The 14,163-nt window shown below is 50.9% G+C and overlaps 1 protein-coding gene across 1 annotated transcript in view; it reads left to right on the top strand.

Moving 5' to 3' along the window:
* The window catches only part of LOC102449812 (adhesion G protein-coupled receptor E1-like), an 80,443-nt gene that overhangs the window by 13,793 nt on the left and 52,487 nt on the right, over positions 1 to 14,163 (top strand). Inside the window, exons 4-8 of the mRNA XM_075902267.1 lie at positions 2,529 to 2,684; positions 6,359 to 6,496; positions 11,147 to 11,284; positions 12,932 to 13,069; positions 13,346 to 13,483. Coding sequence (XP_075758382.1) covers positions 2,529 to 2,684; positions 6,359 to 6,496; positions 11,147 to 11,284; positions 12,932 to 13,069; positions 13,346 to 13,483 — 708 coding nt within the window. The remainder of the gene's footprint in view (positions 1 to 2,528; positions 2,685 to 6,358; positions 6,497 to 11,146; positions 11,285 to 12,931; positions 13,070 to 13,345; positions 13,484 to 14,163) is intronic.

Below are 14,163 nucleotides of genomic sequence, written 5' to 3'. Positions count from 1 at the left end.
AAGGTTGCAGGTCAAGCACTCCAAAGTTAGGAAATGTCAGAATCCAAGAGTCTCTGCCCCCGTGTGCATTATGTCCCAGACTTCCCTTATGTGATCACAGCCTATTTTTGTCACTGGTCTCCTGCCTCTCTAAGTGCACAGGTTAGATCTGCACTGGTCATAATCAGGGCTGGGTAGTGAGGGAGGTTGTTACCCGTATGTGCTGCAGGAGAACGAGGCAGGGGCTTTCTGAAAGAGAAAGGATGGTCCTCTGGTTGAGGCACCTGAGGGCTGCTCTGAGGAACTGAAGTCTCTCTTCCTCTGCCACTGATTTCTGGTCTGATGCTGGGCAAGTCACTTATCCCGGTTTTTAAGGTATGGCTGCTTATCTTCTAGGCCCTCACTTGAACCCATGGGGTCTGATTTACAGAGGTGCTAAGTGCTCCCAGCTGCTAGTGAGGTCAGCAGGAGCTGTGCTTGGCTGCAGAAAGTGAAGGACTCTGACAAAGCAGGTCCTGGAGGTCTCCAACAGAAATGGGGTACCCAAATTACTGCTTTGGACCACGTGCCTCAGTTCCCCATCTGGAAAATGGGCATAAAAGCCCCTTTATGCACAGTAGTATCGGAGCCAGTTCATAGGATCAGCACCCTCAGCACCTGCCCCCTGTTCTGACTCTCTCCACCATTGGCTTTTCCATTCCTGCTGCAGGGGAGGGACCTGCAGAGCTTTTCTGGCTTCTTCATCTGATGCCTCCAGAAGAGGGTCCAGTTGCCTTGATCTGACCTCCCCAGCCACCTCTTCTCCTAGGTCCTCACTTGGAGCGGGTGGGTAGGGCCAAAGAACGAGTATGAAGCCCATTGAAGATGTGCAAGAGGGTGAAGGTGCAATGAGGAATTAATTGTTTGATTTTAATTAAATCCTTCCTCCTTCATTTTCCAACCAATGCCCTATGTATGCAATCTGTGAAGTCATCCCTAGGGGCCACCACTGCACCTGCAAACAGGGGTCCGTGTCTAGCACTCGGGAGCAGTATTTCACTGATAAAAGTGTGATGTGCCAGGGTGAGTGTGAGCTCCTGAGTCCAGCTCGGGGAGGGGAGCTATGTAACAGGGTGACTGTTTTGTTGCTGGCATTAGTGTCCCAGGAGGGGTCTTCCACTTGGTCTGTATCGAGGATGTCGCTGACTGGAAAGCAGGATGTAGGGATGAAGAGCGAGGAAGGAATAGATGTGGCCAAGCAGATTTAGTGACTCGGCTTCCTCCACCAGTCAATCTGTTCCTCTCTGACCAGGGGACAGCCAATAAAGTGAAAAAGCTGCAGTGCAGTCTGCACACAGCCCTGGGGTTTGGCATGATGGCCCGGAGAATTCCTCCCCTAAGCATCTCAGATTCTGTTCTACAGGGCACGCTGTGTCCTTCCCTCCTCTAAGTGGCCAGACAGCACCATTAGCAAGTGCAGAGGGGAGGAGCATACTGTGGCCCTGCCTCTGTCCCACTTATTTTTGGGACATGATGATCCACCAAGAAGAATAGGGAGAAAAGTGTGACCTCCAAAGGAGAGGCAAGAGGAGTACCTTGTGGGTTCCCTCTTCCTCTGCATCCATGTCAGGGCCAGCCACAGTCCAGCCCCTAAAATGGGGAAAAGGAATTTTTTTAACCTGAAGCAACATTAACCTGTGGAACTCCTGGCCACAGGATGTTACACAGGTTGCAAATTGATCAGATGTTGAAGTAGGATAACACTTTGATATAAATAGCAAGAACATCTGACATGATCTTCTGAAGTGTCTAGTGCCAGCCACTGATGAAAGCAGATTTAGGGTAGAGGGTCACTGGTCTGATCCAGTCTGGCCATCCGTGTGTTCCTAAATGACAGATGTTTTCAGGCCAGAATGGCAAATGTCCCATTCATGATTTTTATACACTAACCCATGATCAACGGTGTTTATTAGCTGGCTCCAAATGTAACAGGCACTGTCTTGGCTAATGGACAAACAGGGGATCTCTACAGCAGAAAACAGTGATGGGCAACCCAGGATAGTGAGTGGGCTGCACAAGTGACCCGCCTTCATCTCAGAGGGCCAGAACAGCCTGAGGCCCCTTAGGGTTCCTCCTGTGGCCTGGGTCCTCTTGTGCCCCTCCCCCGTGCACCTTCCCCACACTGGAGCCTTGCAATTACCTACTCTTCTCCCACCCTCCCACAGCTGGAATGCCTCAAATAGCTGATGCCCATGTTCCAGCTGAGGGAGGGAGGGGTTGGAGGGGGTACAGAGGGCATATCGGGTGATCTGTAGAACTCCTCTAAAAGTGCTGGGAGGGAGGGGAAGGAATAAGAAGTATGGGGCCTCGGTGTCCCAGTGCGAGAGAGGTGTACGGGGAATGGAGGAAGTCAGGGAGTCCTCAGGGCACAGGTTGCCCATCACTGGTGGAAAGCGTGAGCACTCTTGCACACTGGCTCATAGGGGAACCTGTAATTCACACCCACTGGGGGTAACAAAAGCACTTTCCTGGGCCACTGAATGACTCTGGTTCTGTATGCTCCTGTCTAGATAAAAATGAATGCCAGCTGCAAGCCCTGCCCTGTGGCCCGAACGCCATGTGCTTTGATACGGCCATACATTTTTCCTGTATCTGTCTACCTGGCTACAACTCTTCTAGAGGAAACGCCTTTCTGCCCAGCAGCGTCGCCCCTCTGAACTGCTCAGGTGAGAGCCAGTGGGAAGCTGAAGGTGTTCTCCCAGCAGGGTCTCTCCTGCCCCCAGACAGTCATGGAGGGACTCCCGGTGCACACCAGCACCTCAGCCCAGCTCTGTGTCCTGTGCTCTCCTGGGCCTGGTGAGAGCCAGCACCCCTGGGACCACGGCCGTCTCCACGGAGCCTTTACTCTCAGGGATGCCAATGGCCGGGCACCAAAGCCCTTTGCTGCTTATTGCCCCGTGCTCAACACATGCTGGGCTGGCTTGTGCAGGGCCAGATCCTTACCCAGGATGATCTATTGACTCCCCTGAAACAACAGCGATTTGCCATCAGCCGGGCTGGGACCGAGGCTTTGCCCTGCTCTGACACACTGGGCTGGGGCTGGTGCAGGGCTGGGGAGGGGGATGCAAGTAATGAACTAAAGCTTGTGACGGACACGGGAGATGCGGGTGACAGGGTGCACCAGGTGCATCAGTGGGGCCATGAGGATGGAGACCCATGGCAGAGACGTGCTGAGGGACAGCTGAGCAGCCTCCGCTCCCATCGGTTACAGGGGAGGGGCAGGTGCCCTGCCTCTGAGCACGTGGCCCTGCAATAATGGGCAAGGAGATCTGGGAGAGAAATTGTCTCCAGGTCACAACGGGGGAAACTGAGGCTTCAGGTGGGGAAGTGACTTGACCAAAGTCACACAGGACCCCCAACTCCCCTCTGCTTGCAGAACTAGCCCCGACTCCTCTCCTGAAGCTCAGGATCGAACCCAGGAGTCCTGCCTGTGTAACACTCACCTAGGACCAGTGCACCACCTTCCTGCCTGTGGCAGGGTGTCTAGCCCCGCACCATCCGGCCCTGTGGCCGAGTCTCTTAAAACAGGCCCTGCGGCCTAGTCTCTCCCCAGCAGGCCCAGAGGCCTAATCTTTCAGGATCTGTCCTCTAGTCCAGAATCTGGGAAAGAGGGTTAGGGGGGCCCAGGTCCTCACTCTCCACCAGACCCCAGCCTAGGGCCCTATCAGTGGTGGGTGGTTCCCACCACTGGCTCGGCGGGGAGTTTTCCCCGAAACGCGCTGAGCCCACCGGACCTATTCCTGCTCCCTGCCTTGGGAAGCTTCCTACCCCATCTCCCTGTGCGGCGTTGATCCCACCTGGGAATGCAGGTCCAGCTGTGGCAGCGGCGTGTCTGGTGCAACAGTGTTGTCAGATTTGGGGTTGACAGCTGGCATGGTGGCAGCTGGGCGGTGACAGCGGGTAGGGAAGCTGCAAGCCATGGGCAGCAGCAATCAATGGGGTGTCCATAGCTGCTGGGCCTGCGGCAGTGGTCGCTGCTCCAATGTTTGGGCAGGATCTCATTCCCCTCCGGAGGTCTGTCCCAGTGTTTCTATATTGTGTTGCCAACTTTTCCCAGGCCAGTGCTAAAAATTTCCCAAATCTGATGAAAAATTCCCAGATTATTTTGTATATGTTATAAAGGCTATTTTATGTATAGTTAATTCATGGGGTTTATTATTTTTATATATATATATATATAATTATTAACTCAAAATATACGACAATAATTTGATGAATTTATGATGCTCTCTATAATTAAAAATATAATTTTATTAAAGCTGAACTTTTCATCCAAAAATAATTATTTTTTATATATCCAAATATCTTTAATTACTTCATGGATGGTTTTTCATAAAATGAAAGAATAATAAAACATTTTAATTATTTTACTCCTGCAAGATAAAATCAGTACAGTATACACTTCAGTATACATTTCAGTTATATATGATACATAAAGGAACTCGTCAAATATAAAACATTTTCGTTTCATATAAAATGAATAGAATATTTAATACATAATACTTAACTATCACGATGAGTTTTACTAATCAGATGAGTCACGACTTGACTCCTCACTAGAAATGTCATCACCATCATTGCTATTTTTATCAGTCTGACCGCCAGTTTTTCTGGCATATCCATATTCATACATATTTTTATTATGTAAACTTAAGTGCTTCTTTGTAATTACAAAACTAGAATCTTTCTTTTTTTTTCTTTTTTTTTCATAAAAGCTGATCTGATTATTACACTAGAATTAAGAGGTTTAGTTTTCATGTTACTCCTTTTCTTAGTTTTAATGTCTGTAACCATTCAAAGCATCCGTGCCAATCTAGACACGATTTTGCCATTTTCGCCATCAGGGCTTTTTTGCACAAAACACTTTTTAGCTGTCTACACTGGCACTCTTGCGCAAATACATTTGCGCAAGAGGGCTTTTTCCCAAACGGGAGCAGCATAGTATTTGCGCAAGAACACTGACAATCTTACATTAGATCGTCAGTGTTCTTGCACAAATTCAAACTGCCAGTGTAGACATCTGGCAAGTTTTTCCGCAAAAGTGGCTGTTTTTGTGGAAAAACTTGCCAGTCTAGACGCAGCCTGTGTGCTGGATAGTTAGTGATATTTTTTATAAACTGCTCTACGAAATCAGGCAAAACTGTAGAGGCTGAACTTCTTCAGGGCTGATGGCAAATACATCTCAGCAAAACAACATTTGGAACATCCTCTCTAAGTTTAGAGAAAAAGGAATTCTTTGCTCCTATCATCAAATTTGCATCATCACAAGCAACACCCAAAATATTATTCAATGGGATTTTTTTTGAACATTGACTCCTTGAATTTAGTATAAATGCCTTTCGCTGTACAATTTTTAGCATCAAGTTCAATGAGGTCTAATAATTGACTGGCAAGACCAATTGAGAGCAGTTTTTGATAAATCTGAATCGTCTGCAAATTTTTATTCCAAAGGAATGATAAAATGAACAGAAATTTTAATTTCATCGAAAATTTCCCAGGATTTAACAGTTTTTCAAGAAAATTCCCAATTTCCCATTTTGACATTTTATTCAAAAATTCCCAGAATTTGGGAAATTTCCCAGGATATAGAAACACTGGTCTGCCCCCGACTGAGCTGTTTTCCTGGCCTTTATACCTGGCCCGCAGTTGGTGCATGCCCAGCACTGCTGAGGGGACGAGGCCTTCCCAGCCCAGCGAGACAGTTTGCTCTCCCCTTGGCCAGTGCAGGGTTGGGCTGCCCCCTCACACTACCCCACAGCCAGCAATAGAGCCAAGGTGTCCTCACTCTCCCTCTTCCCTCTCCTGACTCCTCCCTACGGCAGCTCCCAAGCCTCACTCTCCTCACAGAGCTGAGAAGGGAACTCAGGCGCAGGCCACTAGCACGGCTGCCTCTTGGGGATGGGCAGCAGATTGCAAACCTTCAGGGAGCCATATTCCTGGCATGGTGCCCTCTGATGCCAGCTGTTGGTGCTGCCTTCTCCCCCCGCCCCACCTCTGCCCATCGAGAGAAGGCTCTGTTGTGCAGAGTGAGCCCATCGGCATTCAGCGAGTGCCCTGAGGACACCACCTTCAGAACAGCCCAGGGGGCCACTGCTGCCCCATTCAAGCCCAGCTTTGCATCCAGTTCTGAGGAGCAGTGCATCACTGACCCAGCAGTGCAGCGCAATGGTGAGAGCCGGTTCAGGCATGAGGCAGAGTGAAGGATGGAAAAGGCCAGTGGGGTTAATGGAAAGATTCCCACTGGATCCAATGGGGTTTGGGTCAGTGTGAGGGGCCTAAGGCCATAGAACACTGGTGTCCTAGCTTCATACATGGCCGGCCTGGATTCTTCCCTGTCCAGATATTGATGAATGTTCCCAAGACCCATCGCCCTGCGGCCTCAACTCCATCTGCAACAACACGCCGGGCAGTTACACCTGCAGGTGCCGAGCAGGCTACTTCCCGCCCAGCCAGTCTGATGGCCGTTTCAGCTGCACAGGTATGTGTCTGATATGGGGGACGTGTGGGGCTCTGGGTGTGAGAGGCCAATGCCTGCTAAGTCATGAGCTAGGTACTGAGCAACTCTGCCAACCCACCCCAGATTTTGACTCTCCAAAGCCCAGACATCTGCAGAGTTTTCATGAGGATGGTAACGGGGTCCCCTTCTCACCCAGTCTGATTAGATACAGGATGAGCTGCCATGCATCTCCCTTCCTCTGGCCCTCTGCTGCTGAAACCCCACAACCCCCTTGGCCACGGAGGCTCGAGTCCGCTGATGGAGCCGCATTCCCTGCCTTCAATCAGGGCAGGTGCTGGACTGGCGTCATTAGGCTGTGACTTCCTGGGCCAGGGGCCAGCATGGCCTCCTGGTGCCTGTGTGTTACACCCTACGGGCGGGAATCAAACCCGGGTCCTTAGGGCCTGGCATTGTGACAGTTGTGACATAGTTTAAATGAAAAGTTTGGGCTTTTTGCTTCGCAATGAAGTTTCATTGGGAAATCTAGCTACGTTTAGATTTTGTTTTAAAAAACCAACCAAATGCAAAGCAGCCACAACTGAAAAGAAATGGGAAATCGTAACCTCAGATTGGATCGAAGGCTCGGTCCCACATTAACTATTCTTTTTCGAGGAGTGTCCCCATGGGTGCTCCACCCTAGGTGTTTGGGTGCCCCTGTGCTGATAGTCGGATATTTTTAGCTGCAGTACTCTGGGTGCTGACATGCACTTGCAGTGCCATCACGCACCGTAGCGAGCATGCCGAGATGTGCATGTTGTCAAGCAGCCCTCAGTTCCTTCTCAACTGCCTCACGCTTTGGTTGGAACCCAGCAGCGCTCTCCTGTTCACTTGTTCAGATCAGATTGTTTACTAGTCTAATTTACTCTAAATAGCCTTTTCTTTTAGATTTATTTGGGTGCTCCTCTCTTATTTCCCTTTTTTTTCCCCTTAAAAAACCCCACTTTTTCTTTCTAACCCTTTCTCCTGCCTTAACCTTTCCCTTTAGTTAGAGTTAGAATCATGCCAAGCTCCCCAGGTGTTAAAAGATGTCAGACTAGCAAGCTGTCTGTCCCTGTTTCAGATGGACATACACAGTGCATTCGGTGCTTGGGGAAGGATCACTTCCCCCAAAAGTGTCACCATTGCAAAAAGCTCTCCTCCAGGTCTCTTACAGCGAGAGAGCTGCAACTCAAACTGCTCATTATGGAGAATAGGGTGAGACCAGCTTCTGAACCAGAGTCCCAGGGAATTCCACCGCAAACATCTCCTACAGCAGTTGCTGACAAGAGAAAAGCCGTGTCTCCTTAAGACATCCCAGCAAAGAAGACAGCCATGAGGAAGCACACATCATCCCCAAGTGCCAGAGGCTGACTAAAAAGGTGTCATCACAACAAAAGCCATCCTCAGAACCAAAGACATTGACTTTGGGGAATCAGCAGGTTATGGGCATGCCCGGTATGGAAAAGTCCCAAGGGTCAGTTTCAGCTAAGGAAGCATATCCCCTGGACTCCTTTGCTAAGCCTAAAAAGACTCCTCCTACACTGTCAGTACTGAAACCAGTACAGCAGACTGATATTGCAGGCCATCTGGACACATTGGTACAGACCCTGTCAAAGATGGCACTAATATCTCACCCCGAGATGTCCTCAGTATGGCTGGCAGCATGCGCAGACAATGCCTCCATACCAGCACCAGTGCACACAGACCATGCTGGCATCCTCAGTATTGGTGTTCCCAGTACCACGTTCTTTGACTTTGCATGAAGACCTGGCGGTGACCTCAGTACCAGGAACCCCTCTCTTCAGCACCGATGCCACTGTGATGCTGGAGGGACTGAGCAGGCTTGCCTCCCTGTCCAGCTCTGCTCCCCCTTTCTCAAGTGAGGATGAGGACGACAATGAAGAGAGCTCCTCTCCATGCCACTCTTCACCCAAGCCATCCTCACAACTCCAACAGCAACAGAGCCAAGGGCAGATGTGGCAGCCTTTTCCCTGGTTCCCTCCTATCCCTTTCCCTCCACTGTGGGCCCCCTTCAGAGCCCAGATGGCAGCACCTCAGGCCTCACCACAACAGAAATCACAATCAGTGGCTCCAAGACCCCCAGTGTCAACGAGATCTGACACCACTCAGGAGGAGAGAGACGACTTCGAGGAGACCCAGGAGAATAACACTCTTCCCCCAATTCCTCTGACTTCGTCCTCCCCCGACAAGTCAATTATGCCCCCACCAGCAACAGCTGTGGATGATTTCAAGTCCCTGTGAGCCAATGGTGACTGGTTCAGTTTTGTCTCTCAGTGGAGGTTGCCTTCCTCATAGCCATGGTGAGAAGAGTTAATGGATCACCACACTCATGGCCGACCCCCCCATTCACAATATTTTACAAGGAAAAGTGGTGCTCAGGCCTCACCCAAAATTTCTCCCCAAAGTGGTTTCTCCATTCCACAGAACATTCCAATGTACTTACCTGTCTTCTACCAAAAGCGTCATCCAGATGCCTCCAGAAGAGGGTCCAGCTGCCTTGATCCGACCTCCCCAGCCACCTCTTCTCCTAGGTCCTCCCTTGTCCATCATGCAATAGCCTTTTACCTAGAACGAACAAAGCAATTTAGACTTTCTCCTAGGCTGTTTCTATTCCTTCCAGATAGTTCCAAAGGTCAAGTCATTTCTAAACAAGGCTTTCTAAATGCCCTCGCTATGTATGCCTCACAACACAATCAGTTTGGGTTGGCAGTTCTATCTGCCACTCACACTAAGGGTGTGTCTAGACTACAGAGTTTTTTTTGAAAAAAAGTAGCCTTTTTTCAAAAAAACTTTACCTGTGTCTAGACTGCAGCAGCGTTCTTTCAAAAAGTAAATTGAAAGAACATGGCAATTTTTTCAATCACGGTAAACCTAATTTTACGAGGAATAACACCTTTTTTCAAAAGTACTTTTTAAAAAAAAGGTGTTATTGAATGCAAACTGTGCTTTTTCGAAAGAGAGCATCTAGACTCTCTTTTGAAAAAGCGGCTCGCTTTTTTGAAAAATCTGCTTATAGTCTAGACGCTCTCTTTCAAAAGAGGCTTGTAGTCTAGGTGTAGCCTAAATGTCCAAAGCCTCTCCTTCCAAATTCTCAGGGTACTGCTCCCTAGTCACTTAGGGTATGTCTACACTACCCCGGTAGTTTGAACTAGGAGGGTAATGTATGCATACCGCACTTGCAAATGAAGCCCAGGATTTGAATTTCCTGGGCTTCATTTGCATAAGCGGGGCGCCGCCATTTTTAAAACCCCGCTAGTTTGAACCCCGTGCAGCGCGGCTACACGGGGCACGAACTAGGTAGTTTGAACTAGGCTTCCTAGTTCGAACTACCGTTACTCCTCATTTCACGAGGAGTAACGGTAGTTCGAACTAGGAAGCCTAGTTCGAACTACCTAGTTCGTGCCCCGTGTAGCCGCGCTGCACGGGGTTCGAACTAGCGGGGTTTTAAAAATGGCGGCGCCCCGCTTATGCAAATGAAGCCCAGGAAATTCAAATCCCGGGCTTCATTTGCAAGTGCGGTATGCATACATTACCCTCCTAGTTCAAACTAGGAGGGTAGTGTAGACATACCCTTAGAGTGGAACCCTCACAGGGACACTCCTCGAAAAGAAAAGGAGGTGACTCACCTTGTGTGGTAACTGGTATTCTTTGAGATGGGTGTCTGAGTGGATCCTCCACAACCCTTCCTTCTCCCCTCTGCTTTGTAGTAAACATCTCTCTGTGGTAGAGAAAAAACTGAGGGACCGTTGATTATATGCGCGTCTTGGCACGCTCGCTATGTCACGAGACAGCACTGTGCATGCATGTTGGCACCTAGGGTACTGCTGCTAAAAATATCTGAGACGCAGGGATGCCAAAACACCTGCAGTTGAACTCCCACAGGGACACCTATCTCGAAGAACACGAGTTACTGCATAAGCTGAGTAACCTCTTTATTGGTGGTTTTGTTTGTCAGAAAAGTCCCAAAAATTCCAGTTGAGTTGCCTAGAGACAGTTTCCTCCTGAATATTTCTTTCTGGTTTGGTCCCTTCTGGAAGGTAAAGGACTTTGGCATAGGTCACATGGAGAGTCTGGGGAAGAGCAAGCCACAGAACCCAGGAGTTCTGACACCCCAGAACACTGCTTTCACCACTAGACTCCAGGCATCATGACTCCTTCTATTCAGGCCACTAACACTGTTGCCTCTTGAGGGTGGGTAGCAGACTGTATACCTGCAGGCAGCCATATTCCTGGCATGGTGCCCCTCTGATGCCAGCTGCTAGTCCTGCCTTCTCCCCCTCCCCATCCTCCACAAAGAGAAGGCTCTGTTGTGCAGAGCCGGGCCCATCTGCATTCAGCGGTGTGTCTTGGGGACATCCCCTGAACCCACGCCCCAGGGGGCCACTATTGCTCCTGCAAGCCGAGCTTTGCATTCAGTTCTGGAAAGCAGCGCATCACTGATTCAGCAGCGCAGTGCAACGGTGAGACCCAGTTCAAGCACGGAGCAGAGTGACGGATGGAAAAGGCCTCTGGGGCTGATGAAAAGATTGCCACTGGATCCAGTGGGGTTTGGGACAGTGTGAGGGGCCTGGGGCAGTAGAACACTGGTGTCCTAGAGTCACACATGGCCAGCCTTCATCCTTCCCTGTCCAGATATTGATGAATGTTCCCAAGACCCATCACCCTGCGGCCTCAACTCCATCTGCAACAACACACTGGGCAGTTACACCTGCACGTGCCGGGCAGGCTACCTCTCGCCCAGCCAGCCTGACACCCCCTTCAACTGCACAGGTAAGTGTCTGATGCACGGGGTGGGGCTGGGCTCCGGGTGTGAGGCACTAATGCCTGCTCTCCAGTGGCCCTAAGTGAGAGCAGCTCTGCCTCCCCACTTCCTGTTCCTACTTTCTCCAGAGTCCCAGCAATTTCATGGGAGTCCTTCCCACCCAGCCGGAATAGTTAGAGCAGGGGTCTCCAACCTCTAAGCACAAGATCACTTTTTGAATTTAAGTGCAATCCAGGGTCTACCTCAAACCCAAACACTCTGGGCCCACCTCCTTCCCACCCCTTCTCCGAGGCCCCGTCCCTCTCACTCCATCCTTCCTTCCTCCCCAACCTCATTTACTTTTCTCAAGAAGAGGGGGCTGTTGTGCTGGGGAGGAAGATGGAGTCTCTGATCTTGGGCTAAAGGATTTGGAGTGTGGAGGAACTCTGAGTTGAGACTGGGGCAGGAAGTTGAGATGCAGGAATGGTGTTCAAGGTGCAGGCTCTGAGAGGGAATTTGGGTGCAGGGGTTTGGGGTGCAGGAGGGGTTCAGGACTGGGGCCGGGGTTTGGAATCCGGGCTCCAGCTGGGCTCCGCTTAACAAAGGTGGCATCTGGATTATGGTGCAGGGGACTAAGACAGCCCCGGGGTGGGGGTGGAGGTGTGAGAGGCAGCTCCAAGGCAAAAGGCAGGAGCAGCACAGCAGTGCTGAGAGAAGCAGATGAGGTGCTGGCACTTGATAGCCTTCTGGCCAAACCAGTCAGGGTCATCTGTCAAAGGCTCCAAGATCTACCAGTAGATCCTGAACTAGTGGTTGGTGCCCCATGAGTTAGAGGATCTGCTGCCACGCAGTTGGCTTCCTCCATCTCTCTGCTCACAAAACCCCACAGGCCCTGCGTTCATGGACATCCCCACCCTCTAGTAGAAAGCAGATCAGGGCACAGAAAATTGGATAGTCTGTATGCACATCTGGAGAAACTGAGGCTTCCGGAAGGAAAAAACATTTGGCAAAGGTCACACAGGAAGTCCGTGGCAGAGCTGAGGATGGAACCCAGGAGTCCTGATTCCCCAAACCACTTTCACCACTAGGCATACTCCCTTCCTCAAGCTCCAGCTAGAATGCAGGGTAAGCCTTTGTGCCATACAGCTGGGATGAGCGCACCACCTTTCTACCCCATAATCAGCAATTGACCCCAGGCGTCCTCACTCTCCCTCCCCCCCGGCTCTTCTCTGCTCCAGCTCCCAACCCTCACTCTCCTCACAGAGCTCAGAAGGGAACCTGGCATCCTGACTCCCACTTCCCAGGCCACTAGCACTGTTGACTCTTTGGGATGGGCAACATATTGCAAACCTGCTGGGAGTCTCTTCCTGGCATGGTGCCCCCCTGATGCCAAGGGCCGCTCCCCCGTCCTATCAAAAGAAGTTCTGCTGTGTAGAGCTGGGTCTTTCTTTCTCTGTCACAAAGGTTGACGAGTGTGTCACGTACTCCCCATCCTTGACGCAGCCGTGCACTGTGTCAGTGCTGGATCTGGGACAGAGAGACCCATCCCAAAAGCCACTGGGGGTAGTGGAAAGAGTCTCAGGGAGTCCAATGGGGTTTGGATCAGCGTGTGGGCATGGGGGAGTAGATCACTAGTGTCATGAATGACCAACCTGGATTCTCCCCGCCCCCCGTAGATATTGATGAATGTTCCCACAACCCATCGCCCTGCGGCCCCAACTCCATCTGCAGCAACACGCTGGGCAATTACACCTGCACGTGCCAGGCAGGCTACCTCTCACCCAGCCAGCCTGGTGCCCCCTTCAACTGCACAGGTAAGCCTCCGACGCGGGTAGGGGGGTGCATGTGGGGCTCAGGATATGAGAGGCCAACTCTGGCTGACCAGGTCACCCTGCAGTCGAGAGCTTCGTTCTGAGCAGCTCAGTTCAGTTCAGGCACGGAGCAGAGTGACGGATGGAAAAGGCCTCTGAGGCTGATGGAAAGATTGCCACTGGATCCAATGGGGTTTGGGTCAGTGTGTGGGGTCTGGTACAGTAGAACACTCTTGTCCTAGTGTCATACATGGCCGGCCTGGATTCTTCCCCAACCAGATATTGAGGAATGTTCCCAAGACCCGTCGCTTTGTGGCCCCAACTCCATCTGCATCAATACACTGGGTAGTTACACCTGCATTTGCCAGCCAGGCTACCTCCCGCCCAGCCAGCCTGGTGCCCCCTTCAACTGCACAGGTAAGTGTCTGATTCAGAGGGTGGGGCTGGGCTCTGGGTGTGAGGCGCTAACGCTGGCTCTCTAGTGGCCCTAGGTGAGAGTAGCTCTGCCTCCCCATGCTCTATTCCTACTCTCTGCAGAGCCCCAGGTGCTACAGCTGGAGCAATAGTTAGAGGATCTGCTGCCACACAATTAACTTCCTCTATCTCTTTGCTAGCAATACCCCACAGCCCTTGTATCCATGGACACCCCCACACTTTAGGAGAAAACAGATCTGGGTAGAGAAAATTGGATAGTCTTTATTTGCATTTAGGGAAACTGAGGCTTCCTTAAGAGAAAACACTTAGCAAAGGTCACATGGGAAGATCGTGGCAGAGCTGAAGTTGGAACCCAGGAGTCCTGATTCCTCAATCCCCTGCTTTCCCCACTAGACATACTCCCCTCCTCAAGCTCCATCTTGAATGCAGGGTGTGACATAGTGGGGGGGGCTGTCTGCTCTGTGACCCAGGGTCCCCCTGCGCTCTGATGGGAGATTCTCACTGACTCACCCAAATGTGTATTAACCCAGACACCCAGGCTCAGCCTCCCAGGGAGGGAGACAAAGGAAGGAAGGCGGAGACCAAAACCTGGCTGGGGGGCAGGGCTGGAAGAGAGTTTTTTAGTTTCTGTCTGGAATAATGGAGGAAGCAGCCTGAGCAAG

The sequence above is a fragment of the Pelodiscus sinensis genome, chromosome 19, assembly GCF_049634645.1.
Source record: "Pelodiscus sinensis isolate JC-2024 chromosome 19, ASM4963464v1, whole genome shotgun sequence".
In the NCBI taxonomy this organism is placed as follows: Eukaryota; Metazoa; Chordata; order Testudines; family Trionychidae; genus Pelodiscus; species Pelodiscus sinensis.
This window is presented reverse-complemented; position numbering and strand designations above follow the sequence as displayed.